At 37.0% G+C, this 27,276-nt stretch overlaps 6 protein-coding genes across 8 annotated transcripts in view; 1 reads left to right on the top strand and 5 right to left on the bottom strand.

Moving 5' to 3' along the window:
- Nucleotides 1–4,266, bottom strand: part of LOC104726562 (probable NOT transcription complex subunit VIP2) — a 9,255-nt gene extending 4,989 nt beyond the window's left edge. Inside the window, exons 1-14 of one of the 3 annotated variants that reach the window (XM_010445443.2) lie at nucleotides 4,044–4,266; nucleotides 3,670–3,746; nucleotides 3,403–3,511; nucleotides 3,139–3,317; nucleotides 2,676–3,051; nucleotides 2,091–2,285; nucleotides 1,909–2,007; nucleotides 1,474–1,562; nucleotides 1,286–1,366; nucleotides 728–1,138; nucleotides 571–623; nucleotides 435–476; nucleotides 213–351; nucleotides 29–118 (exon numbers count right to left, since the gene is read on the bottom strand). In XM_010445443.2, the coding sequence (XP_010443745.1) occupies nucleotides 59–118; nucleotides 213–351; nucleotides 435–476; nucleotides 571–623; nucleotides 728–1,138; nucleotides 1,286–1,366; nucleotides 1,474–1,562; nucleotides 1,909–2,007; nucleotides 2,091–2,285; nucleotides 2,676–3,051; nucleotides 3,139–3,317; nucleotides 3,403–3,511; nucleotides 3,670–3,684 (1,848 nt within the window). In that variant the 5' untranslated portion in view covers nucleotides 3,685–3,746; nucleotides 4,044–4,266 and the 3' untranslated portion in view covers nucleotides 29–58. Of the gene's footprint in view, nucleotides 1–15; nucleotides 119–212; nucleotides 352–434; nucleotides 477–570; nucleotides 624–727; nucleotides 1,139–1,285; nucleotides 1,367–1,473; nucleotides 1,563–1,908; nucleotides 2,008–2,090; nucleotides 2,286–2,675; nucleotides 3,052–3,138; nucleotides 3,318–3,402; nucleotides 3,512–3,669; nucleotides 3,747–4,043 lie in introns of those variants that run through there. The other 2 variants (XM_010445444.2, XM_010445441.2) reach the window with 2 other exon arrangements.
- LOC104726560 (probable receptor-like protein kinase At5g59700) lies at nucleotides 6,603–9,748 on the top strand. The gene is made up of 2 exons (XM_010445439.2): nucleotides 6,603–6,951; nucleotides 7,137–9,748. Exon 2 carries the CDS (start codon nucleotides 7,148–7,150, stop codon nucleotides 9,650–9,652), a length of 2,505 nt encoding a protein of 834 aa, XP_010443741.1. The 5' UTR covers nucleotides 6,603–6,951; nucleotides 7,137–7,147; the 3' UTR covers nucleotides 9,653–9,748.
- On the bottom strand, nucleotides 9,925–10,537 carry LOC104726558 (histone H4). Its single transcript, XM_010445438.2, has one exon. The coding sequence runs from the start codon at nucleotides 10,444–10,446 to the stop codon at nucleotides 10,135–10,137; it is 312 nt and encodes a 103-aa protein (XP_010443740.1). The 5' UTR covers nucleotides 10,447–10,537; the 3' UTR covers nucleotides 9,925–10,134.
- LOC104726557 (probable LRR receptor-like serine/threonine-protein kinase At5g59680) lies at nucleotides 10,950–16,171 on the bottom strand. The gene is made up of 14 exons (XM_010445437.2): nucleotides 15,975–16,171; nucleotides 14,943–15,076; nucleotides 14,278–14,818; nucleotides 13,585–14,066; nucleotides 13,333–13,477; nucleotides 13,142–13,213; nucleotides 12,991–13,062; nucleotides 12,816–12,887; nucleotides 12,559–12,722; nucleotides 12,228–12,469; nucleotides 12,024–12,150; nucleotides 11,855–11,920; nucleotides 11,584–11,773; nucleotides 10,950–11,496 (listed from the first exon to the last, which is right to left on the bottom strand). The coding sequence occupies exons 1-14, from the start codon at nucleotides 16,022–16,024 to the stop codon at nucleotides 11,088–11,090; spliced, it is 2,766 nt and encodes a 921-aa protein (XP_010443739.1). The 5' UTR covers nucleotides 16,025–16,171; the 3' UTR covers nucleotides 10,950–11,087.
- LOC104726549 (receptor-like protein kinase At5g59670) lies at nucleotides 17,393–21,142 on the bottom strand. Its single transcript, XM_010447903.2, has 13 exons — nucleotides 21,012–21,142; nucleotides 20,377–20,917; nucleotides 19,825–20,297; nucleotides 19,575–19,719; nucleotides 19,368–19,439; nucleotides 19,198–19,269; nucleotides 19,057–19,125; nucleotides 18,790–18,956; nucleotides 18,474–18,697; nucleotides 18,259–18,385; nucleotides 18,105–18,170; nucleotides 17,820–18,009; nucleotides 17,393–17,700 (listed from the first exon to the last, which is right to left on the bottom strand). The coding sequence occupies exons 1-13, from the start codon at nucleotides 21,091–21,093 to the stop codon at nucleotides 17,562–17,564; spliced, it is 2,367 nt and encodes a 788-aa protein (XP_010446205.2). The 5' UTR covers nucleotides 21,094–21,142; the 3' UTR covers nucleotides 17,393–17,561.
- Nucleotides 22,517–27,276, bottom strand: part of LOC104726550 (receptor-like protein kinase At5g59670) — a 6,343-nt gene continuing 1,583 nt past the window's right edge. The window contains 11 exon segments of the mRNA XM_010445423.2: nucleotides 22,517–23,041; nucleotides 24,768–24,957; nucleotides 25,042–25,107; nucleotides 25,275–25,401; nucleotides 25,497–25,726; nucleotides 25,832–25,992; nucleotides 26,090–26,158; nucleotides 26,233–26,304; nucleotides 26,393–26,464; nucleotides 26,541–26,685; nucleotides 26,806–27,276. The exon segment at nucleotides 26,806–27,276 is cut by the window's right edge and continues 4 nt beyond it. Coding sequence (XP_010443725.2) covers nucleotides 22,642–23,041; nucleotides 24,768–24,957; nucleotides 25,042–25,107; nucleotides 25,275–25,401; nucleotides 25,497–25,726; nucleotides 25,832–25,992; nucleotides 26,090–26,158; nucleotides 26,233–26,304; nucleotides 26,393–26,464; nucleotides 26,541–26,685; nucleotides 26,806–27,276 — 2,003 coding nt within the window. The 3' untranslated portion in view covers nucleotides 22,517–22,641.

The following is a 27,276-nucleotide window of genomic DNA, read 5'->3' as shown; positions in this document are numbered from 1 at the left end:
ATAAAGAGAAAAGCTTTACACTGTAAAGATGCTACTAATTGAACAAACCTAAGTGTCGTCAATGCTGCAGCAAGCTTGGTCTCTTTTCCATGAGCTCGTACTTGACAACAAAATGTTCCTACAATAACCATCCCCAAAAAAAAATATCACTATAAACATTGCAAATTCAAGAATAAAGAAATAGGATATCCCTGCACTAATCTTTGGCCTACCTTTCGGATTGTTTTGAACGAACTTGGATCGAGGTATTCGTATGTTCCCCTTTCATATGTAGCTGCCCTGACTAAAGGTTCCCCAACTCTGAAGAACCATAATCTGAGTTCCTTGTGGTAAAACCAACCTCTTTCATAACTGCAAGATGTCGATCAAACTCAAACAGCCAAAGAGAGCGGAGTAAATGAATAATCAAAGAACATTGTAGAGGAAAAACATACAGTTCATCCGCTGCGAATAGCTGTGCTTCATCTTTTGGCATACTGGAACAATAATTAGGAAAGTAATTAGTTTAATTGGACAGAGATGATTCATGAGTTGGCAAATGTGACGTTAAATGCTGGCCTATTAACAGACCTGTAAAATGTGTAGAACAATAACTCATAGGAGAACCTTTTGAAACTTGCTCGCTGCAACAAACGGGGCATTTGTCACACATTTGTCAACAAAATCGAGAAAGGAAGTGAGAGTAAATACATCGTTGGTGCTACTCACAAGATCAGAGGAAACTTACAGTTAACGGTGGGGGTGGTGTGGCGTAGTAACAATTTGGTACTGTGAACTCGACCTCGCTCTTTGCCGGTTCATTGGTCCAAGGGGACGCAAATGTCTTGTAGAGATTTCCCGTAGAATTCAAATCTAAGCCTAGCGTCGTCAAGTCTATGCCAAGAGCAAGTGAGGTCAATTCAGGGTTGCTCCTGTTTAGTACATCTAACAAGCCAAGCAAGCAAAAAGGATCTGCCTCTGACTGTCCCGATTTCATCTCAGAATCTCTAAATTGGTTGATTGATGACATCTGTTGCACAGGAAACTGGGATTGATTTTGATGCTGCTGATACTGCTGAATAAGCTGGTCATAACCAATACTGGAAACTGCATTGGGAGAGCTTAGAGGTCTAAGACCAAGACCCTGTAACCCACCAGTCTGGTATTAAACAAGAATTAATAATGATAAGAGACTGGTAGCTGGAACAAGTGTGGCCCAACCACAAGATGATTATATATTTGAGATATGCAAATTGAAGAAATTCCTGGCTGTATACAGATAGGGATAGGAGAGACTGCCACTCACGGATGAAGTATGTTGTGGTTGTTGTTGTGGACGATGTGATGAATATGTTGCCCCCAAGTTGAAACCACCAGATCTACCCATCTGCAAAAAATTGCAAATATCCAAACATTAATTACCACATCAACAACCATATCAATAGAAAAAGGTAGGAAATCACTTTGTTAACTTTGAAACAGTCTAAAGCTTACAGAAAAGTTTTGAGAGTGCATCATTGACATAGCATTGTCATGGAGTTGCTCTTTCTGATGCAAATCCATAGGATAATCAGAATTACCACCTGCAAAAAATCTACTACGCTTGTGAATGATCGATCCAGCATGTTTAGCTTACAGCATTAAGAAGCACATATGTCAGGAACACCTATCATATTCTCATGCAATAAGCTATAATATGCGGCAGTTGATAAGCTATAACATGCAGCAGTTAATAAGTTTATGAACTTCCTAAGTATCTAGACCATCTGGAAACGGACTTTAATGAGATTTTGGAGAATAACATAGGGGAAAACTTTTCACAATAGGGGAAACTAGAGAAGATACTACTCACTTTGCGCACATTAAATATGCAAGACACAACTTTCTGCACAATATTATACAAAGTTATCGACAATTATAGACCAGCACCTTTATATCCAGGTAAGGCAGGAAAGTCTTCATTTTGAATGCTGAACTCTTGGTTTTGTTGGGCAAGTGGGACTCCTAAACCTTGTTTCCTCAATGAACCTAGAAACACCACCACAAGAGTATGAGGGAACAAGACATGATATGGAAATTTTTTAAAAAAGATATTCAGATAAACTGACTACCTAGTTGTCCTTGAGTACCACCAGCAGATCCAGGACGACTTGTGAGCTGAGGAAAATCGTTGTTGATGTCAAAAAGAGAGCTGTCGTTAGAGTGATCACTGAGCATCATATTGTTAACTGACTGAACATGGTTCTGAGAAAGTGGGCCACCACCAGTATGATAGGAGTTCCCCAGCATAGACATGACCTGAGATCCTGCACCACACAATTTTGCAATCAGATTTCTACTTCTGTTTTCCACATACAGCAGCTGTTAACTTATGGCATGTCCATGTAACTCTAGAGAAGTATAGACTACAAAGGCAAAAGAAGTTCAACTGCTGATATCAATCCACCTCCCTAAATGACTAGTTATTTTAAGTTGCTATTAAGCAAATTACTTTCTTTACTTAATTTCCACAGCAATCCCTAGCTACTATACCAAAGACCCATAGTGAAAAGGTGTTCTCCATGTCCATGAAGCAAAATTTAAGATCCGTTTTTTTAACAGCGATATAACAAGATAAACAAGGCTCAGTTTCATCGACTTACAGGCAAAAGAACCTGAAGACAGCAAATGGAAAGAACTGTACAAATCATATATACCTTGAGGAAGTACTCCACCCAGCATTCGGTTCTGTCCCTGAACATTTATTCCTGATCCACTATTTGCTGCCAAATTTAGTCGTGAAGACAGACCAGGAATAGACAATCCACCAGAGCTAATATTCCTCCCCAAGTTACCTCCACCAACCATGTTACCCATTGAATTTGTTATCCGAGGACCGGAATTTCCCAACAATTGGGATATTCCCATCCCTGGAACACTATTACGACTACTGAGTCCTGCAGATGTAGAGAGAATTCCAGGAATAGAACCACCAACTCCATTTGCGTTACTATTGAATCCAGGGTTGCCAACAACATTAAGACCTCCTCTATTTGGGATTCCCGCATGCCCATGTGAGCTACCATGAGACAACTACAAAGCAATCATCGTAGCATACTATGAGATACAGATTTAAGAACAAGAGTAGTAATTTTCAAAATAATATAAACCACATAGCACCTGGGAGAGATTAACAGGTAGATTGTTTGAAGCAAATCGTCCACTGGAAAAACTCCCGTTAGGTTGTTGAACCCCAGGAGATGGTATACTATTCATACTTGAGTTTCTTGATGTAAGTGTACCTTGCATGTTCCCGACATTATAGCTCCCATGAATATTATGAAGTCCCTGAAGATTTCCTGCATAAAAAAAAAAAAAAAGAATAAGCTACATAAGTTGAGAACTTCACAAATACAACGGCATCAAGATAAGTATTAGACCCACCGGTATGATGAAAAGAGGGAGACGGTGCACCAGACTGTCCAGAATAAGAAGCAGCAAAAGATCTGCCTGATCCATCTGGTAAATTCGAAGCAGAACCATTGAGAGATGACTGCAAAAGGGGGGAAAAAAGCACAATAGTTTAACGAGAAGAGATGGTAGGCATAATTAAAGTAAACGATGATGTCCTTACAATACTAACATATTCTTCAATTTCAAAAAACTAATATAAATAATGATTTAAGGGGGAAAAGGAAGGTTACACAGTACATGAAGATTCGACATTGCACGAACTGACGATCTCACTCACTCGAGACAAAATATCATTCGGCGAACCGCCTTACAATCTGAGAAGGAATAAAACAACACCACACGGACATAAACAGCCAGGAAAAAAAAAAAAGGATGAATTCAATAAACTAACACAGAAAAATAAATCTACGAGGATTCCAAAAACAATCAACGCAAAAGCATAATTCAATCAATACCTATTCCTTTTAATAATAATAATAATATAAAAAAGAAACGACTGAGCAAATCCTAAATTGAACTACCGAGATGCAATTTTCAATACTAGGATTTACAAAACTGAACTCAGAAAACCCTAAAACTCGCGTGTTTTTTTAATCTGTTAACACACTCACCAGTAACAAGGTGCGTACGGGAGGAAGAAGAAGAAGGAGAATAGCACTGACCAATTACGCAGGAACCCAGGAAGAGGGTTAGACGATAATCCCGAAGAAGATTTATGAAAGAGTAAAGTTGGGGGAAAGAGCGGAGATTTTGATTACAATTTGGTGCCCTAAATCGGAGAAACAGATATACGAACGAGAAGAGAGAGAGAGAGAGAGAGAGAGAGAGAGAAAATGGGATCCTCTCATTAAAAAATTAAATAAATAAGAAAAGAAAAAAAGGAAATTAAATTAAAATAAAATAATATTATTTTGTGGAGAATGATTGGTGATGGAGGGAACTTTCATAGGTCACGGGGATAGGCCCTACGAAACCTTCTAAGCGTTTCAGAAGGTTTCTTTGTAAGGAAAGCTTTTGACTTCTTTTAGTTGCGGATCGACGTTTGGGCTTAACCCAACAGGCCCGTTATACACTATGATGATGTTGATGTTTTTTACTTTCTTTGTGTAATCATGAAATCATTAGTGTTGATGGTTAAGTTAAGTGCGTATGAAAGAGAAAAGGTTGAGTATGTAAATTCTGCTATACGAAAACCACTAGGCTAATTTTAAACAAAACGACAAAATATGTGTGTGTGTGTGTGTTTTACGAAGGTTGTATATAGTTAAAGCTAAAAGGATTGAATAGTACTTAAGGAGTTTGTTAGTTAAGAAGTTATGAATGTTTTGTTCAGATGTTTTATATTTTTAGTAAACAAACTATACCATCCAACTACATGAAAAAGACGTTCGAGGTTTCAGGATAATGAAAACTACGTCCATTAATTAATGCAATCCAATCATACAATATATAAGCCTATCAAGTTTACAGAATATAAGACAAAAACAATATTTCTAGCTAGAATTGTATATATGAACTAAAATTATCACTAAGTAAGTAGTCACTAAATACCCAGCTAAATACTAAGAAACGTGTAGCTCAATTAATACTTAAAAAAAAAAAAAAAACTAAAGTTATGTTTAATCTAGCTTAAGCGAATCGTATAGTGTCAAACACTTAAATTTTACGATCATTCGAACAAGTTCTAAAAGTATTTGTAGGTTCGATCATGAACTATCTAAATTATTTGATCCATAAAATTACCTTCGTTTTGTGTTCTTTGAACACATGATTACACGACAAACTTGATCCGATGTGGAAGACGCTTGCGGCTTGCTGATGAACGATCCCCGTAGTCCGATCAATGAAATACATGGCAAAGCTGCTCATTTCACTAGTCAAGACTTGGTTCATGTAAGTCATCTTTACCCTTAGGGATCTTACTTCTTTGGTATAGCTCTAATTAAGATATTGGGAGATTGAAAACCGGAGATCAAAACCGAGAAATCACGGTTATAATTGTCCAAGAATATAGAATCCATGAAGATCTAGAATATATATAGTTTAGGAATGTTTATATTTATCTAATGTATTATTAATATTTATATATATCTTAGAATAGGAAACTAAATCTCTATATAAAAGAATGCATATTGTATCATAAAGAGTCTAATACAATTCTTCCTATAACACATATCTGTTCTTACTCTCGTCAATCTATCATAAGATGAATATATATAAGATAGCGAGTAGCAATACATGTAAACCTTTTAAAGTAGAAGGGGTGTTTGTATTAATTTTAAATCAATGAATAAAAAACAGATGTGACAGTCATTCTCCTTGTGACATCTCAACCATTTTTTGTTTTTCCTTGAATATATAGAGAACTGTTGTTTCCGAGTTCCAAACAAAATGTGTCGGTAGACAACAGGTCCACATATATGTTTTCAGATTGATATGTGTTTTGTACAATTTACATCATGCGGCATGTTTGAACTTGGGTAGTACACATGACACTAACAAAAGCCATTAAATATTATGTAGTTTTCTACACAAGCCACTAAATCTTATGATATCGGTTTATAGTCGGTATTTCAGGCTTATATTACACGTTTCCCAACTCTCAAGATAAAAATATAGTGGCATCATATTATTGCTAACTAATTTGATCAAGTATAGTGGCATCATATCGTTTCGTTTCAATCCACATAGATGACTAGTGTGTAGATGAAGGTGGCTAATGTCGTCATTCATTATTTATTTTTAAATCTAAAACTTCACTACTATTTGAGTATTGAATGAAACAGATGGAAGCCTAACAAAAAAGATCAAATCATGTGCTTTCTTAATAAAAATACCGTTCGGGAAGTTTGGTATATCCTGAAAAAAAAAAGCTCTCACAAACCCACGTATGTTGACTTTTCGTTCCAACCTCCACTACCTTCCTTATTTGAGATTTATCATAATAGGATTTATTAGGAGTGATGAACCGACGATGAAGACAAAAATGATATGATAATTATAGTAATTAACAAGAATATATAAAGTTATACTTATGATTAAAAAAAATAAAAATAAAGTTAAACTATTGCTTTTTCCTCTCGTTTTTCTTTTAATAAATAATATTTGCTATCTTTTGACACATTGAATGCGGTAATGTAACATACCACTTACGTTTGTGCAGTTTTTAATGGTAAAATCTGGAAAATAAATTCGTCTTCTTCCTAAATTTCTTTAGCCATCAGAACAAACAAATTCAGACTGACGAATTCAATTCAATTCATCCGTCTCTATATTACAAATTTTGCTCATATTAATTTTTATTTGGCGTTGCATCTATTAACTATATATATTTGATATATATATATCCAGTTCATCTTTGCAAATATTATAAAGCCTTCTCTTGTTATCCACTCTGTTCTTAACACAGTTTCAAAACAAAACCCAAAAAATCTGGAAATCATTCAATCATCAGCTGATCCTTTTAAGTTTTTACCTTTCATGGAACAATTACTTTTCCTGGAAAACTTGTCTTAAAAGGTAAAATCTTTGTTCTTTTGCTGATTTTAATTTTTAATTAGTCCGTTATGAATATTATTAGAAAGTTGTCATCTTTACTAAAACAAAACTCTAGATTTGCTCATGTTCGTATATCCCTTCAATCTAGCTGATAGATTCTTTTGTCTTTTACTCTCTATTCAACCGAAATTGTTTATAATTTCCAGGTTTTGTGAAGATGGGTAGTGAAAAGTTTGGATTTTTGATTCGGGTTTCATTGATTTCTTCTTGCTTGATCTGCTTCTGCCATGGATACGTACCTGTGAATAATTACCTCATAAACTGTGGATCATCAACCAATGTTACCGTCACTGGTCGAGTGTTCATGTCTGATAAGCTTGCTTCAACCCTCTTAACCTCTCCCAGTGAAATCCTTGCCGCGAGTAATCGCAATTCAAATTCAGATATTTACAAGACGGCGAGAATCTTCACCGGAATCTCAAAGTATAGATTCTCCGTCGCTAGAGGCCGCCACTGGATTCGTCTCCATTTCAGTCCTTTTCAGTACCAAACCTTCCAGATGGGATCAGCCAAATTCTCAGTTTCTTCGCAAACACATGTTCTGTTGAGTGATTTCACTGTGAAATCCAGAGTTATGAAGGAGTACTCTGTGAATGTAGCCACGGATCATCTCGAGCTCACGTTTGCTCCCTCGGGTGATTCGTTCGCCTTTCTGAACGCCATCGAGGTTGTATCTGTTCCCGATACGTTGATCAGTGGTGATGCTTCCTTTGCAGGCAGTCCCGGGAAGTTTCAAGGGTTATCATGGCAAGCTCTTGAGACGGTTCATAGAGTGAACATGGGTGGTCCGCGTGTAACGCCTAATAACGATACGCTTTCGAGAATTTGGGAGCCTGATTCGGAGTTTCTAATTGAGAAGAATCTTGTTAAGAGTGTGTCTAAGATTGCATCTGTTGTTTATGTTCCCGGTTTTGCTACAGAGGAAACTGCTCCAAGAACTGTATATGGTACTTGCACTGAGATGAATTCAGCTGATAACCCGACTAGCAATTTCAATGTGACTTGGGATTTCGATGTTGACCCGGGTTTTCAGTACTTCCTCCGGTTTCATTTCTGCGATATCGTGAGCAAAGCTCTAAACCAACTTTACTTCAATGTTTATGTTGACTCAATGATGGTTGTTAAGAGTCTTGATCTAAGCTCTTATTTATTCAACACTTTGAGCGGTGCATACTCGATGGATTATGTCACGGGATTAGCAAAACAGACTAATAGAATCCGTGTGAGCATTGGTCCATCGACTCTTCACACGAGTTACCCTACCGCGATTCTGAACGGGCTAGAGATCATGAAGATGAATAACTCCAAAGGTCAGCTCAGTGGCGGGACATTTTTACCCCGTGGTTCAAGTTCAACCACTAAGAAGAAGAATGTTGGTATGATCATTGGTGTAACGTTCGGGTCATTGCTTGTTTTAGTGGTTCTAGGTGGTTTCTTTTTGCTGTACAAGAAACGAGGACGAGACCTTGATGACCATTCAAAGACTTGGATACCTTTGTCTTCCAATGGAACCAATTCATCTTCAAATGGAACTACAATAGCAAGTATAGCTTCCAATTCAAGTTATCGGATTCCTTTAGCAGCGGTTAAAGAAGCTACAAATAGCTTTGAGGAGAACCGAGTTATTGGAGTTGGTGGTTTTGGTAAAGTGTACAAAGGAGAGCTTCGTGACGGTATGAAAGTAGCTGTCAAAAGAGGGAACCCTAAGTCTCAGCAAGGATTTGCAGAGTTCAAGACAGAAATCGAAACGTTATCTCAGTTCCGTCATCGCCATTTGGTTTCTCTGATCGGTTACTGCGACGAGAACAACGAGATGATTCTGGTTTACGAATATATGGAGAAAGGAACACTCAAGAGTCATCTTTACGGCTCGAATTTACCTAGCTTGAGTTGGAAGCAACGTCTTGAGATATGCATTGGATCAGCTAGAGGATTGCATTATCTCCATACCGGTGACTCTAAACCCGTGATACACAGAGATGTGAAATCCGCCAACATATTACTCGACGAGAATCTCATGGCTAAAGTTGCAGACTTTGGACTGTCTAAGACCGGACCTGAGATCGATCAGACTCATGTGAGTACCGCGGTCAAAGGAAGTTTCGGGTATCTCGATCCTGAATACTTCAGAAGACAACAGCTCACAGAGAAATCAGACGTGTACTCTTTCGGAGTCGTTATGTTCGAGGTTCTCTGCGCAAGACCCGTTATAGACCCGACGCTCACTAGAGAAATGGTGAATCTTGCGGAATGGGCGATGAAATGGCAAAACAAAGGACAGCTTGAACACATCATTGATCCATCACTGCGAGGTAAGATCAGACCAGATTCGCTTAGGAAGTTCGGTGAAACAGGGGAGAAATGTTTAGCTGAGTATGGAGTTGATAGACCATCAATGGGAGATGTGTTGTGGAATCTTGAATACGCTTTGCAGCTACAAGAAGCTGTGATTGATGGTGATCCGGACGAAGACAACAGCACGAATATGATCGGTGAGCTTCCTCTACGGTTCAATGATTTTAACCATGGGGACACGAGTGTTAACGTTTCTGTAGCTAGAGAAGGAAAGATTGAAGAAGAGGAAGAGTCAAGTGTTAGTGATCTTTCAGGTGTTTCCATGAGTAAAGTTTTCTTGCAGCTTGTCAAATCTGAGGGACGATAAGTAAAGTGTTACTCCTCTAGCTTTCGTTTTGTATGTGTACATAATTAAACGATTAGACTATGATTTTTATTCAATAACCAAAACATGTACCGGTTTGTTTTTGGTTTTCTATCAGCTGATACATCTTAACCAATACCGAACCATCTTCAAATGCGGCGTCATTTGATTTTAAAACGCTCGATTTCATATAGCTTCTCTTCTATGCAGAAGCAAAATTGAAGCAATTTTCACCAGTTAATTCGATTAAACGCAATTTGGTAGACACAACGCTATTAATTGAAACTTGAATTCGATTTATATTTCACCAAAGGAAAAGGCATAATTACATAAAACGAGAACGCTACCGCAAACTACTAAACGCCAAACCGGAAAAAAAACAAACGCAAACGCAGAAGATAACATTGATTTGATTAGAAATTCCCAGAAGAATACGCCGCTAAGTAAACAACAAACCCAGAAAAAACACACAAACGCGATTTCCCTTAACCGCCGAATCCGTAGAGAGTCCTTCCTTGCCTCTTGAGAGCGTAGACGACATCCATGGCGGTGACAGTCTTCCTCCTAGCGTGCTCGGTGTAGGTAACAGCGTCACGGATCACGTTCTCCAAAAAGATCTTGAGGACACCACGAGTCTCTTCGTAGATGAGACCACTGATACGCTTGACACCACCTCTACGAGCCAACCTCCGGATCGCAGGCTTGGTGATTCCTTGGATGTTGTCTCTGAGAACCTTCCTGTGACGCTTCGCTCCTCCTTTCCCCAATCCTTTTCCTCCCTTTCCACGACCCGACATTTTTTTCACAGAAGAATTAGGTTTTTGCTCGAGAAGATTTTAAAGCTAGAAGAAGAAGAAGAACAGTTGAAGTTGATTTGGGTGAGTAAAGATGTGAAATTGGTTTTATAGGCAAAGACGGAGAGACTTAAGTCATATCGGATATTTAGATCTAACGGCTGAGATGTCGATCCGTGTAGTTAATAAGAAGATGTGTGAACCGTCGATCTATTTTAATCAACGGTGAATATTGGTGATCTGCGTGAAGGAGTTATAGCCAATAAGAATCGTTTGTGTTTTACATGCGGCGCCACGAATTAGCGGTAGTGAAGCGCCAATATTTTGGAACTTGTTAAATAAATTGCGCCATCAATTTTTTGAATTTTTTTCATATGCGTTCGTTAAATTATTTGAATTACAATTACAAAATTACAAGCTACAACCGACAACGATTTCTAACATTTAAATTTAAATTTAATTTATAATATTTTCATTTCCCTTTGACAAGAACACACTTCAGTCGATACATTAATTTTTACTTAAAATTAAATGCTTTCAAACCACAGTAACAAAAACTATATAAAAAGTAAAAATACAAACAGAGCACACGTAAGGTCCAGAAGTAAGTTCGGTGAGTGGGTTCATAACAATTGTGTTACTTGCTATCTTGCTCTAGGAGTCATCTCACTATCAAAGATCATGCTCACTTCAGGGGAACTCAGTGAATCCATGCCTCGACTCATATTTCTCCTCGAGTTTTCAGTCACAAGACACTCTTTTAATTCGATAACAACATGAGACATGGTTGGTCGTTTTGCTGAAGTTGGATCCGCGCACGACATTGCTAGCTCAAGAGCTCTCCAAGCAGAGCGAGAATCATAATCCCCGTTTAGCTTTGGATCCATGATCTTAGCAATATCTCCTCCGTTAAGCTGAGACCCAACCCATTGTGTTATGTGAGACTTTGCGCGGTTTCGATCAATCACTGGTTGATTAGAGATCATTTCCAATAGCACGATACCAAAACTGTACACATCACTTTTCTCACCCAACCGGCTTGTGTGGTAATATCTGCAAGGCAAGAACATGGTTTACTCTTCAAGCATTGAAGAATGAAGATTAGCAAAAATTTCAGCAGAAGTGTGTGTTGATACTTACTCTGGATCAAGGTAACCAGGAGTACCAGCAATCACCGTCGAAACATGAGAGTCACCTCCAACTGGGAAAGACCTCGAGAGCCCAAAATCAGCGAGTTTGGCCTTATAATGCTCGTCCAACAATATGTTTGTAGTTTTGACATCTCTGTGAACCATTGGTGGTGTGCATCCAATGTGTAAGTACTCCAAACCTATGCAAATGATTCATCCATATGAAATGATTTATTGTAGGATTAAGGTATTCTAGTTTTACAGAGTAACTTGGTACAAACCTAGTGCTGCCTCCGCAGCTATTCTTAGCCGAGTACCCCAATTGACGATGGATTTACCTCCTTTTCCTGTATAATAAATCATTAGATCATATCATGTTTGCGGGAAAAACAACTGTTTTTTCATGAGTTCATGAAACACATGAAACCTTAAGAATACACCAAGTTTTACCTGACAGATGTTGTCTTAAGTCTCCATTGGGTACATATTCGTAGATGAGTGCTAAGTGGTCTCCTTCATCACAATATCCTACAAGGCTTACCAAATTTGTATGGTGAACTCTCAGAAGAAGATCAACCTAATGTAAAAAAAAAAAGAATAAGTGATGTTAAAAGAACAGACTATTGTAGTTGGTAAGAATGTACTAATTAGTACCTCTGCCTTGAATTCTTTATAGCCTTGAGTTGATGATTGAGACAGTAGCTTAACAGCTACCTGTTCAGAACCATTTACAGTACCGTGACAGACAACACCAAATCCTCCTTCCCCTACTACTCTTTCGAAATTATTTGTCATTTTCATAACCTCTGAATAAGGAAACCTCCTCTTTTTCATCTCGATTGATGGCTCAGGTAAATAACTATATGTCACATTACTTGGTGGCGGCGGGTGAATAACTGTTAGATCAGAATTTAGGAATAAATCATATTTATGAGCTTTATTGGTTCTTATTTGATATTGGCAAGGAGTCCTTGCAAATACCTACCTTCATCAGTCGGCTTTTTCTTTCGGAGAAAAAGAACGAGAACCACCACAACAATGATGAGGATGGCTGCAGAACCAACTGATGCAACAATTACAACTGGAAAGCTCTTGCCAGGTGGTTTTGTGGGTGATTCAGAGGGAAGAAGCCTTGGGTTTCCTTGACGGCTATAAAAGGATATTATAGTGTTGTTTCAGGACATCCGTCGCACAAAATGTGTTGTATGGAATAAGTACAGAGATATGTGGGAAGTTTCTTACAATAGTTGGAGTCCTTGCCTTTGTAGTAGAGATTGAGGAATTGAACCGTTAAGATCGTTTCCACTTAAGTTTCTGCATAAAAAAAAGACTAATGAACCTCGTTTCCAGAAAGCAATATCCGACTCCGAGATAGAATTTTGAAAAGCATTAGAAAATAATCTTGAGAGAAACTTACATGAATAACAATGATTTTATGTTTCCAAGAAACTCCGGCACCTCCCCGGTCAAGTTGTTATTCGACAAGTCCCTAAAGTTTCCAGGAGAGAAAATGATCTGATTTCTTTGCAATACATATAACACCTCTGATCAACAATGGAAATGCTTACAGTCTCACTAGTTGCGTAAGGTTTTGAATGGCAGATGCTATGTTTCCAGTCAAACCACTCGAAGACAAGTTTCTGGTGATATGTTCAAAACCACAGTCTAAGTGTTGATGATCAAGCATGATTACTAACAGATCTTGAAGATTGAGTGTGGTGAAGTGCATGAGTCCTACTAATGAACTTATATGACTTACAAAGAAGTGATTCTTGGTGGTGTGGAGGTATCCATGTTGCTGCAGTTTAAAGCGTCCCACCTAAACTGCTGAGGGACGCATGGATCGCCTTGCCAATTGATTCTAGTCAATCCATAGGTGGCTTCAATGTTCTTGATAGCAACCACTAACAGAAATATATATATTCAAGATGTTAAGAAATTAATTAGCAAGCAAAAGACTGAACCATTATGTGCATAAGGTACGTCATAAAACACAGTGGAATTAACAAACCATCATTTATATCTGTTTCGGACTGTGGAAACTGAATAACTGTGTAGACCTCAAGAGCGTTAAGTAGAGGCGGAAGAGTTGATCTGTCGGTTCGTATCAGCTGAAACTTACATTTTCCTTCATCACAAATCCTTGGAGACTGGCTGTACATAGTAAGTATCTCTAACTTCTTAGGAATTACAGGTTCAGTGGACATAACTTCACCATTCCATACCATGTTGAATTCTCTGGTTTCATTAGTCCGCAACTCCTGGATCTCAGCAAAGTGTCTATACACGTAATATTGGTCGCTTGGATTATCTGAATTAGTCCATTCAATCGTCAGTGGCTCACTGGCATTAGTAGGTATGGCAGCAGTTGCAAGTGCGTCTTTTGGTGGATCATAGTTGTTAATATTTCCCACATCGCTAGTGGTGTTTACATGGGTCCAATCTTTCTTAAAGTACGCAATCCATTGGCGATCATAGACATCATCCGAATACCTGAGGGTGGAAACAATCTTGTTTAGTAGTGGAATAAAAAAACAGAAAACGGATATAATTGGTCTTCTTTAGACCTCTGTAATCTTATTAACAGAGACTGTTCTTCTTCTGCTTGGTTTGGTGTCTAGAAATAGTCTTACACCTTAGAGCCACAAAACAGAGAAAAGGAAGAGATACAGTTATATTGTAAAAGGTTGATGTTAAATATTACCTTAGGTAAAACTTTGATTCGGTAAGATATATCCGGAAAAACAGTTTGAGAGAGCCAGACTGGGTGATATAAGAATCATTACCCATGGGACGTATTTCCAAGGCTGAGATAATCGGTGTAGTCATCCCAGTCTTAACAAGACAAATCTGTAACGAGTTTGATATTGGGATGTGAAAGATCTCTTTTCGTGTACCATTCTCTTGTCCATGCAAATCTACCGTGGTCCATGGATTTGGTCCAAGATACAGGTCAAACTTGGGGCTATTGTCAATACCATCGTAGTTCCCGTATACAAACCAAGCCCTGATCAGATGACTTCTTCCTTTCTCGGTCTTAAGATTGTAGCAGTTCCGTATTCCGTCTGGAAAATATCTTAGCGTTGCGTACGGCTTCAGAAGTCTACGCTCCAAAGTTGCTTGGGTTTTTCCAGTTTTTCCAGTCTGGATAAATGTTGCGTCCGAGGAAAACTGTAATCCAGTTTCCGGCTCATTGTAAGGAGACAGTTCATTAGCGGGTAGTCCGCAGTCCAAGCTGATAAACCCTGTCAATATATATATATATATATATGGTAACAAATTAACTCACCGTTAACAAATAGAAGTAATTAAGAAATCAAAATGGTAACAAGAAAGAGAAGAAGGATATGTGATTTAAGATGCGGATACCTTGTTGGCTCTGAGCTTGAACAATATGAGTGATGACCAAAGTTCCAATTAGCAGCAACAACAACAGCCTAAAAGACCTCTCCATATTAATTCTCTTACCCACCAAGGACGAATCAAGAAAATCTGCCCCAGTTCTGAAATATAACAGGAGAATATATATAACCAAAACTAAAAGCAAAGAATTTTTATAAGTCAACGAAATAAAAGAAAAGGGTAAATGTATTTTATAGTGCAACTACTTCACCATGGGAAGAAGAAGAAGAAGAATAAGAGGATAACTATATGTTAATTCAAAGATATATGAACTTGACTGGGGTCATTTGTGGTATTGGACATCAGTAAAGTTTCTTGGTCAGACAATATGCAATTTACTTCGAAAAGAATCTGTCAATCACACACACACACACAAAAAAGATATTGGATTTAATAGCCACCAGACTCACCACAATGATGCATGAAGAAAATGTTCACAAAGAGTTGACATTCTTATAGTCGTTGACTAACATATGTAGTAGACCTGACTTGTTTCAATCCTCAATGAATTAGAAGTTAATACCCACAAATACAGCACTAGGCACACAATGACACAATGATCTATATATATGCTGACTAAGATATTACCAAGCAGGTACACTAGGTGATCAGCATGAAATAAACAAGGTTTATAACAATTAGACCTTGAGCTTAAACAAGATGGATGATTACCAAAAGATGGTTTTATATATAATGCAACTGCACCCCTGGAGGAAGAAGAATCAAAGGAAGATAATATTCCAACATCACTATCATGAAAATTAATTGTGTACATCAGTATAGTTATTAGTTTCCTGGTCAGGCAATATGCAACTTGCTTTTAGTATAAAAACTTCCAAAGAATGAATCAATCAAGCAACAGACCAGACTCGTTCAGCACTATGACAGCACGAAGAAACTCTGAGGAATAGTCAATGGTCGTTGACTTTTTGATTGGTTAAGATAACCTCTCCCACTTACATATTTTAGTAAACCTAAATTTTTGTGCAGTATAATAACCTGTTTCGATGACCAGTCCGAAGCGAGCGAGTCCAAGAGAAAACGACCATCTACGGCGGCGAAACCTGGCGTCAAGGGAAAGAAAAGAGCGCTTCGCCTTCAGTAGTTCCTGGCGGTGAGAACTCATCATTTGTTCAATAATCGACATTCACAAATATAGTGAAGTTAGGGTTTTGTTGATTCAAGCTGAGATTGCAGAGGTCATTCAACAGTTAACAGATAGTGAAGTTAGGGATTTGAATCTATATTAACATTTTTGAGGTGCATTTTGATTTAATTATTTAATTATTTTTTATAACATTAATTCCTAAAACAATTCTATAAATAACATTGCAGAAAAACTCAAATACTAAACTTTTTTAAATTGACTAACATTTGTTATATTTATTACCATAAAATCTTAACAATATCTATACATTCCGATTTTTCCAAAAACAACTCTACCCATTAAAGTTTTAACCCATTAAATCTCCAAAACTATTTTTATAGATGCTAGAATTTCTCAAATTTAAATGATATACAACAACTTTTCTATAACAAAAGTTTACAATATCCATAATTATATTAACATTAATAAATTTCCTAAACCGAAAATTCAATTATAAAATGTCATATTAAATATGTTGAAAACCTCCATATAATTTGGTATATTTTTTATTTTTTGAGGAATTACCAAAAAAATTAAAATTCTATTAATTATCATAAACTATACATATTGACATGGAAAAATTATAAACTATATAAGTATGCTAATTTGATAAAACAATTAACATAATTAAACTTGATAAAAAACTTATTTTGATTATTTTTTTTTACGCAAAAATTTATTTTGATTTTGGTGAGACGGGTTGACATTAATCCTATACAAGGAGTTAAGTAGAATTGTTTTTTTTTTTTAAACACTTTTAAATATGTACCAGGAGATAAATATATTACTAGACTATATATATACCACACAGGTTAAAACCTTGAAAACACTACAAAAATCCTATGCTTTGAATACTTATATCAAATACCTGTACAATTTTTTATTTTTAAAATTAATAAAATAATAATATAAATTTTAAATTTTTAAAATTAAAAATATTGTTTCACGGTGGACCGCGGTTAAATCCTCGTGAAACTGAAAAGAGAATCATAGAGCAAAACGTTTCAGATTCTTATTTTACAAACAACAACACCCTCTACGATGGGCCACACTAAGTCCACAAGCCCAACAACACATTACAGAACATGATTCAATTGTCATCACCCCACAATGAATTCTTCTTTTCCTCGAGACATCAGAGACGATGAGATCACAAAACAAGCATCAATATCAACAAGGGTTTTGCTGATACCAAATTAAAAAAAAAAAAAAAAAAAAAAAAAATTAGGGTTTCTGACGGCGCAAGTGATTATGATCTTTAAAATGCCGATGGTCAACGCAAAATGACATTTTCCGTGGTACTCAAGACACATATGAAAGAAACCACAAAAGAGCAGAGAATATGATCTAAATATATCAATGATCTACGAAAGCAAGCAGAATGAAATTTCTCGACTTCGAGTTTGTCTATAAGACCATACATAGTTTACACACTTTAATCAATACTCTTTAACTATTTTACGATACTTTTCAGAGGCTTGATTATTAATCACAGGTTGGTTTGTGATCATCTCCAATAACACGATACCGAAACTGTAGACATCACTCTTCTCAGACAACCTATTTGTACGGTAGTATCTGCAAGACAACAACATGGTATATACTCTTTAAGACTTTAACCGTTGAACAAGGAACAGAAAGTTTCAGAACGAGTGTTTGTGTGTGTGTGTGTATGAAAACTAATAATGAATACTTACTCAGGATCAAGGTATCCACGAGTACCAGCAACAACCGTCAATTCCTGAGATACACTTCCACTTTGGAAAGATCTTGAGAGCCCAAAATCAGCGAGTTTGGCTTTGAAATTCTCGTCTAGCAATATGTTGGCAGTTTTGACATCTCTATGAACCATTGGTGGAGTGCATCCAACATGTAAGTACTCCAATCCTATGCAATCAAAGTCATTTACATAAACGGATTTATCAGAAAATCAATATGAAACGGAATTGATATTTTGTTCTTTAACTTAAGTAGTACGAAACCTAGTGCTGCCTCCAAAGCTATCCGTAGTCGAGTACTCCAGTTGATGATGGATTTACCTTCTTTTCCTATATATAAGATCATTAGATCAATTCAAGTATTATGAGAGTTTCATTAGCTATTGCTACACGTGAAATCACTCTATAGGAATATTGCCTGACAAATGTTGTTTTAATTCTCCATTAGGCAGAAACTCATAGATGAGCGCCAAGTGATCGCCGTCATAACAATACCCAACCAGGCTCACCAAATTTGTATGGTGCACTCTCATAAGAAGATCAACCTAAAGTAACGTTCATGTCAAGAAAATCTTGAAATGCATAAACACATGATAGTTTAGTTGGGAAGATAACAGAACTATGAATTAATACCTCTGCTTTGAACTCCTTATAGCCTTGAGTTGAAGACTGAGAGAGTACCTTAACGGCTACTTGTTCAGAACCATTTACAGTACCGTGATACACCATGCCAAAACCTCCTTTACCTAAAACTCTTTGAAAGTTATTTGTCATTTGGATGACCTCTGAATATGTGAACCTTCTTTTGCTGTTCTTATTAGCAAAAGTAACTTCCCCCGTTGACATCCTATGTGGACCTGTACATCATAATAAGGATGTTATCATATCATGCTCAACTGCATTCAAAAGATTTTACATGTATTCTTATTTTGATGCCTCTTGCATATACCTTGTCGAACCGTTGACTTTTTCTTTTTGAGTACAAGAAAAATAATCAATACAGCAATGATCAAAATGGCTGCAGGAACAACTGATGCAACAATTGGCACAAGAACATTCTTCTTAGGTGGTTTTCTACATGGATCAGAAAGACAAAGCCTTGGGTTTCCTTCAACACTACAATAAGAAAAGGGTTTGTCCATGACATTTGATGCACAAAAGGGTCGTAGATAAATAATCCAGAAAGTTCAAAAGCTATGTATAGAAAGTTTCTTACGATATCGTTAGTCCTTTCTTTTGAAGAGCTTGAGGAATTGAACCAGTAAGATTGTTCCCGCTTAAGTTTCTGTTAAAAACTACTAATGATCTGAGTTGGAAATTTTGAAAAGCATCAATACATATGTTGAGAGAAACTTACATGAACGACAACGATTTCATGTTGCCTAGAAACTCTGGCACTCCTCCAATCAAGTTGTTATTTGACAAGTCCCTAATGTAAGCAAGTAGAATAAAGGCATGAAGGTTTATCAAATGTATTCCAATCCATATATATAGCAGCCTAATTAATTAACAATGGTAAATACTTACAGTGTTTCTAGTTGTGTAAGACTTTGAATGGCAGCTACTATGATTCCATTTAAACCACTTGAAGACAAGTTTCTGGTAAAATGTTCAAAATCACATTCAAAGTGTCAACGATGACAGTTACTATCAGATCTTGAATAGTGAGTGAGCGCCTGTGTACACTGTACCACTAATTTCTATTTTTATTTTTCGACTAAATTTACAACTTACAAAGCAGTGATTCTTGGGGGCATGGAGATATTTGTGTTACGGCAGTTTAGTCCGTCCCACCTAAGCTGTTGAGGGACGCATGGATCACCTTGCCAGTCGATTCTACTCAATGCATATGTGGCTTCAATTTCTTTTATAGCAACCACTAACATAAAAAATGGGTTTTGATGATGTTAGAAATCTATATGAAATGTTACTAGTACTCTCTATCGTGTCTATGATTTGTTTCCACACTAACGGTAAAGCATACCATCTCTTTCATCTGTTTCTAACTGTGGAAGCTCAATAACTGTGTAGAGCTCAAAAGCGTTGATTAGAGGTGGAAGAGTTGATCTTTTGGTTCTTATCAGTTGAAAACTACATTTCCCCTTTTCGCAAGTTCTCGGTGACTGGTCGTAGATAGTACTTACCTCTAACTTCTTAGGCACTACAGTCGACATAACTTCACCATTCCATACCATGTTGAATTCCCTGGTTTCATTTTCCTTCAACTCCTGGATCTCAGAAAAGTGTGCATACAAGTAATATTGGTCATTAGGATATAATGAAGTCCATTCCATCTTCAATGGCTCGCTGGTATTACTAGGCGTGGCAGCATTTTTTAGTGCCTCCTTGGGTGGAACATAGTTGTTGGAATTGTTCACTTCGAGAGTGGTGGAAATCTGAGTCAATACCGTCTGAAAATAGGGATTCCAAATGCGATCATAGACATCATCCGGGTACCTAAGGATCATCATAAGATAACGATCAAAGACTGGGAAGGAGAAACATACAGAAGAAATTAGAACAGAACAAGACTTACTGTATATCAGAGATTGGCTTGCTACGGAAGAAAAAACTGTAATAAAGTCTGAGGGAACCAGACTTAGTGATATAAAGATCTTTTCCCAATGGACGTAAATCCAAACCGGATATTAGCGGTGTAGTTTCTCCTGTCTTAACAAGACAAAGCTGCAATGAGTTTGACGTTGGGATGTGTAAGAAATTTTCCCATGTACCATTCACTCGTGTTTCGAAATCTATCGTGGCCAATCGATTAGGTCCAAGATAAAGATCAAAGACAGGGTTATTGCGAAGACCATCATAATTTCCATACAAAAAGGAAGCTCTGATCAAATATTTACGGCCCTTATCTACACTCAGATTGTAGCAGTTCCTGTATCCTTGTGGAAAATATCTTAGCGTCAAGTATCGCTTCCTGTAATTGTTTGGATTTTCTAGGACTTGACCAGTTTTCCCGCTTTGTATGAACTCGTCGTCCGAAGAGTACCACAGTCCTGTTTGAGTATCTTTATAAGGAGGCAGTCCCGTCGCAGATAGCCCGCAATCCAAAGTGATGAACCCTGTTTAACAGACATGAAAACCAAAATGTTTTGTAAGGAAGGAAGCAAATGGAACGTAACGTATATATAGAAGAAATAAGAAATCTGATACCACCTTGTTGGTCTTGAGCTTGAACAATATGAATGATGGCGGCCAAAGTTATAAGCACCAACAAAAGTCCAAAAGAACTCTCCATGTTTCTCTTATTACCTCCCAAGGAAAATATCAAGAAACCATTATTAATGGCTGGCTATGTATGCTTTTGAAGATAAACAACAAATAAATAATAAGCAAACCAAAATAGTACACTAAGGGCCTGACTGGTTCAAACGCTGCGGTTGCGGTTGCGGTTGGGAGAGATTGCGGAAGTGGGCGATTGCGGTTTCAAGCGTTTTTAAGCGTTTTGAACGACTGGTTTAGCGGTTTAAAATTAGTGCATTTGCGGGAGGTTTACGACTGGTTGACCAGCGGGTGCGATAGCGGTTGGAACATAATAAATGTGATATATAATATATAAATGTTTAAAAACACCAAATTTTTTATTAAACTTGATTTATAATTAAAATTTATTAAAAAATACTAAAATAATTATTCAAAAAACAAATAAATTTCATATTGAAATACTTATTCCTTTATGCATTTGACTTTTCACCAAAAATTTAATCAAGTAATTTGATAAATGACAAAACATATGCTTTAGATCGTAGATCTTTTCTCTTTTCTCTTAGATCGTGGGTCAGTAGTTGCATCGGTAGAAATGGTCAAGTGAGAGTTGAGAAGAGTCACTGGTGATTTGTTTTTTTTCACAAATAATCTTATTTTCTTAAATTTCTGATGAAATATTATATTTATTTAGATTTTTTTGAATTTATGTGCGATGTGCCATTAAATTTACATCAAGTTTTCTGGGTTATTGTTAATTGAAATATTATTTTCTTCTAATTGTTTATTTTATAATCTCTGCAATCGTATCCGTACTTCATTTTCTCCCATCCTTAATGAGTAAAATGGTTAGATAGAAGATACAACAAAAAAAATTTCATTATCATTGATTTCTTTTATGTTTTTTTACAAAAGAAAAAAAAAAAAAATCAACCGCAATCGCCCGCAACCGCAACCGCTTGCTGGAAGCAGCTTTTAGAATTCAGTGGTTTGAAGCAATTGAGAACGATTAGGAGCGATTGAGAACGGTTTGTGTACTTGGTTACAATCGCTAGAAACCGCTACCACCCGCAAACGCAGCGTTTGCGGGAGATAGCGGGAGAACCAGTCAACACCTAAATAAAAAAAAGACTTAGTCTAGTCAATTGGTGAAAATGAGTAAATGTGTTCTCTAGTGCAGCTTGCCCCAAGGGAAACGGAAGGAGACGTCCCAACATCGCCGTCATGATTTAATATCTTTGTTTTTTATTGTTTGAATTATCTTTTCCGTAGTTTGTCTGCTCTGACTCATTTGTGAATCTCTATCAAAGAAACCAAATTACAGAGAAAAATGATCTTTGAAATGTCAATGGTCAAAGCAACATGACATTTTCGTGGTACTCAAGACACATATGAAGAAACGACAAAAGAGCAGAGAATATGATCTGAATATATCAATGATCTATGAAAGCAGAATTAAATTTATATATAAGACCATACATAGTTTACACACTATAATCAATACTCTTTAACTAGTTTTAAATTTTGCTTAGTATGTAACTAGTTAAGTATTGATTACTTACAAGAAGTAGATAACACTCAACTATCTTGCTACAGGAACCACCGTAGTGTCCAAGCTAACGTTCATTTCTTGAGATTCCAAGCCTCGATTCGTACTTATCCCTGAGTTTTCACATACAATACACTCTTTTAGTTCTTGAATGACCTGAGACATGGATGGTCGTTTTGAGGAAGAAGGATTCACGCATGCCATTGCCAGCTCGAGAGCTCTCCAAGCAGAATTAATATCATAATACTTGCGAAGGTTCGGATCCACAATCTCAAGAATATCACCTCCATTGATCTGAAAGCCAACCCATTGTGTTATGTGAGAATTTTTAGAGGTTTGATTAATCACGGGTTGGTTTGTGATCATCTCCAATAACACGATTCCAAAACTGTAGACATCACTCTTCTCACACAATCGACCTGAATGGTTATATCTGCAAGACAACAACATGGTATATACTTTTTAACCATTGAAGAAGGGATAGAAAATTTGAGAACGAGTGTTTGTGTATATGAAAACAAACAATACTTACTCGGGATCAAGGTATCCAGGAGTACCAGCAATCACCGTCGAATGCTGAGATTCGCCTCCACCTTGGAAAGATCTTGAGAGCCCAAAATCAGCGAGTTTGGCCTTGAAATTCTCGTCTAGCAATATGTTGGCAGTTTTGATATCTCTGTGAACCATCGGCGGTTTGCATCCAACATGTAAGTACTCCAATCCTATGCAATTGAGTCATCATCAATATTAATTAATTACTTCATTATATAACCAGTTGAATCGATATCTTATAACTTAGTACGGACCTAGTGCTGCCTCCAAAGCTATTTGAAGTCGAATACTCCATTTGATGATGGATCTACTTCCTTTTCCTGTATAAAAGATCATTAGACCCATTCAAGTTCTTCTAACAAATGCTACTAAAAATATTNTGAGGAAGAAGGATTCACGCATGCCATTGCCAGCTCGAGAGCTCTCCAAGCAGAATTAATATCATAATACTTGCGAAGGTTCGGATCCACAATCTCAAGAATATCACCTCCATTGATCTGAAAGCCAACCCATTGTGTTATGTGAGAATTTTTAGAGGTTTGATTAATCACGGGTTGGTTTGTGATCATCTCCAATAACACGATTCCAAAACTGTAGACATCACTCTTCTCACACAATCGACCTGAATGGTTATATCTGCAAGACAACAACATCGTATATACTTTTTAACTATTGAAGAAGGGATAGAAAATTTGAGAACGAGTGTTTGTGTATAAGAAAACTAACAATACTTACTCGGGATCAAGGTATCCAGGAGTACCAGCAATCACCGTCGAATGCTGAGATTCGCCTCCACCTTGGAAAGATCTTGAGAGCCCAAAATCAGCGAGTTTGGCCTTGAAATTCTCGTCTAGCAATATGTTGGCAGTTTTGATATCTCTGTGAACCATCGGCGGTTTGCATCCAACATGTAAGTACTCCAATCCTATGCAATTGAGTCATCATCAATATTAATTAATTACTTCATTATATAACCAGTTGAATCGATATCTTATAACTTAGCACGGACCTAGTGCTGCCTCCAAAGCTATTTGAAGTCGAATACTCCATTTGATGATGGATCTACTTCCTTTTCCTGTATAAAAGATCATTAGACCCATTCAAGTTCTCCTAACAAATGCTACTAAAAAAAGAAATATTCTAAAATAAATTCCCTCTACCAGGCTTTGATCCCAAAATTTTTAAGAGCAACTTAGATCTGAAGAACCATTTAGCCAATGTGTTATAGAATATAAGTATTACCTGACAAATGTTGTTTTAAGTCTCCATTGGGCAGAAACTCATAGATGAGGGCCAAGTGATCTCCTTCATAGCAATACCCGACGAGGCTCACCAAATTCGTATGGTGCACCCTCAAAAGAAGATCAACCTAAGGTAAGAGTAAAACTCATCTAAGAAAATCTAATCAAATGCTAAAACAGATAATATATACTTTAGTTGGGAAGATANACACGATTCCAAAACTGTAGACATCACTCTTCTCACACAATCGACCTGAATGGTTATATCTGCAAGACAACAACATCGTATATACTTTTTAACTATTGAAGAAGGGATAGAAAATTTGAGAACGAGTGTTTGTGTATAAGAAAACTAACAATACTTACTCGGGATCAAGGTATCCAGGAGTACCAGCAATCACCGTCGAATGCTGAGATTCGCCTCCACCTTGGAAAGATCTTGAGAGCCCAAAATCAGCGAGTTTGGCCTTGAAATTCTCGTCTAGCAATATGTTGGCAGTTTTGATATCTCTGTGAACCATCGGCGGTTTGCATCCAACATGTAAGTACTCCAATCCTATGCAATTGAGTCATCATCAATATTAATTAATTACTTCATTATATAACCAGTTGAATCGATATCTTATAACTTAGCACGGACCTAGTGCTGCCTCCAAAGCTATTTGAAGTCGAATACTCCATTTGATGATGGATCTACTTCCTTTTCCTGTATAAAAGATCATTAGACCCATTCAAGTTCTCCTAACAAATGCTACTAAAAAAAGAAATATTCTAAAATAAATTCCCTCTACCAGGCTTTGATCCCAAAATTTTTAAGAGCAACTTAGATCTGAAGAACCATTTAGCCAATGTGTTATAGAATATAAGTATTACCTGACAAATGTTGTTTTAAGTCTCCATTGGGCAGAAACTCATAGATGAGGGCCAAGTGATCTCCTTCATAGCAATACCCGACGAGGCTCACCAAATTCGTATGGTGCACCCTCAAAAGAAGATCAACCTGAGGTAAGAGTAAAACTCATCTAAGAAAATCTAATCGAATGCTAAAACAGATAATATCTACTTTAGTTCGGAAGATTACAGAACTATGAATACCTCTGCTTTGAACTCCTTATAGCCTTGAGTTGAAGACTGAGAGAGTACCTTAACGGCTACTTGTTCAGAGCCATTTACAGTACCGTGATACACCATGCCAAACCCTCCTTTACCTAAAACTCTTTGGAAGTTATTTGTCATTTGGATGACCTCTGAATATGTGAACCTTCTCCTGTTCTTATTAGCAAATGTAACTTCCCCCGTTGACGTCCTCGGTGGCAGGTCTAGACCTGCAGTACATCAGAATAAGGATGTTATCATATTCTTTGTTATGTGTATATCTTCATTTAATGCAGCAGAGCAACCGACATTCACCAGATACTCTTTGGGAGTACCTTTTACAGTTGTTGACTTTTTCTTTCTGAGTACAAGAAAAAGAACCACAATGACAACTGATGCAACAACAAGAACTGATGCAACAATTGCCACAGGAAATTTCTTCTTAGTTGGTTTTCTACATGAATCAGAAAGACAAAGCCTTGGGTTTCCTTCAACACTACATTAAGACAAGGGTTGTTCATGACTTTTAAGGAACAAAAGGGTCGTAGATGACAATTGAGAAAAGTTCAAAAGCTATGTAGAAAGATTCTTACAATAGCTTTAGTTCTTTCTTTTGAAGAGCTTGAGGAATCGAACCAGTAAGATTGTTCCCGCTTAAGTTTCTGTTTTAAAACGACTATGATCTAAGTTTGAATTCTGAAAAGCAATAGAACCTATGTTGACCAGAGAAACTTACATGAACGACAAGGATTTCATGTTGCCTAGAAACTCCGGCACTTCTCCAGTCAAGTTATTATTCGACAAGTCCCTAAATAAATGAAGAGAGGAATGTTATCAAATGTATTCCTGTAAATAATAGCAATTTCTCGCCTCTGATTAACAATGTTTATACTTACAGTTTTTCTAGTTGTGTAAGATTTTGAATGGCAGCTGCTATGGTTCCATTTAAACCACTTGAAGACAAGTTTCTAGTGACATGCACATTCAAATTGTTAGTGATCAAGATTACAAACAGATCTTGAAGAGTGCATGTGTACTACTTACAAAGAAGTGATTCTTGGTGGTGTAGACATATCCTTGGTGATGCAGTTTAATCCGTCCCACCTAAGTTGTTGAGGGACGCATGGATCACCTTGCCAGTTTATTATACTCAATGCATAGGTAGCTGCGATGTCTTTTATTGTATCCACTGACATAAAAAAGTTTTGTCTTTAGTACGCTATTTTTTTATGACTTATTTCTTTACTAACATCAATAAGCATAGTATATACCTAATTATATACATAACCTGAGAAAGAAAGTCACATACCGTCGCTTTCATCTGTTTCAAGCTGTGGAAATTGAATAACTTCGTAGAGTTCAAAAGCATTAAGTAAAGGTGGAAGAGTTGAGTTCTTGGTTCTTGTTAGCTGCAAACTGCATCTCCCTCCTTGGCATGTTCTCGGGACCACACTTGGGATAGTAGTTAGGCTAAGCTTGTTAGGAATGATAGGGCCAGCAAAAAATTCTCCGTTCAATAGGATGTTGAATTCTCTAATTTCATTTGCCTGCAAGTCTTGGATCTCAGCAAAGTGTACGTACAAGTAATATTCGGCAGTAAATTTCGGTGAATTCCAATTAACTGTCAGTGGTGCACTGGTATTAGTAGGCGTGGCAGCATTTTTCAGCGCATCTTGCGGTGGAACATAATTGTTGTTGTTATTTTTCACTGTGAGATTAGTGGAAATCTGTGTCCATTCCTTCGTGAAGAACCCATCCCATATGCGATCATAGACATCTT

This window comes from Camelina sativa, chromosome 11 (genome assembly GCF_000633955.1).
Source record: "Camelina sativa cultivar DH55 chromosome 11, Cs, whole genome shotgun sequence".
In the NCBI taxonomy this organism is placed as follows: Eukaryota; Viridiplantae; Streptophyta; class Magnoliopsida; order Brassicales; family Brassicaceae; genus Camelina; species Camelina sativa.
The sequence above is the reverse complement of the archived record's forward strand: the minus strand, read 5'-3'. Positions and strand labels throughout refer to the sequence as shown.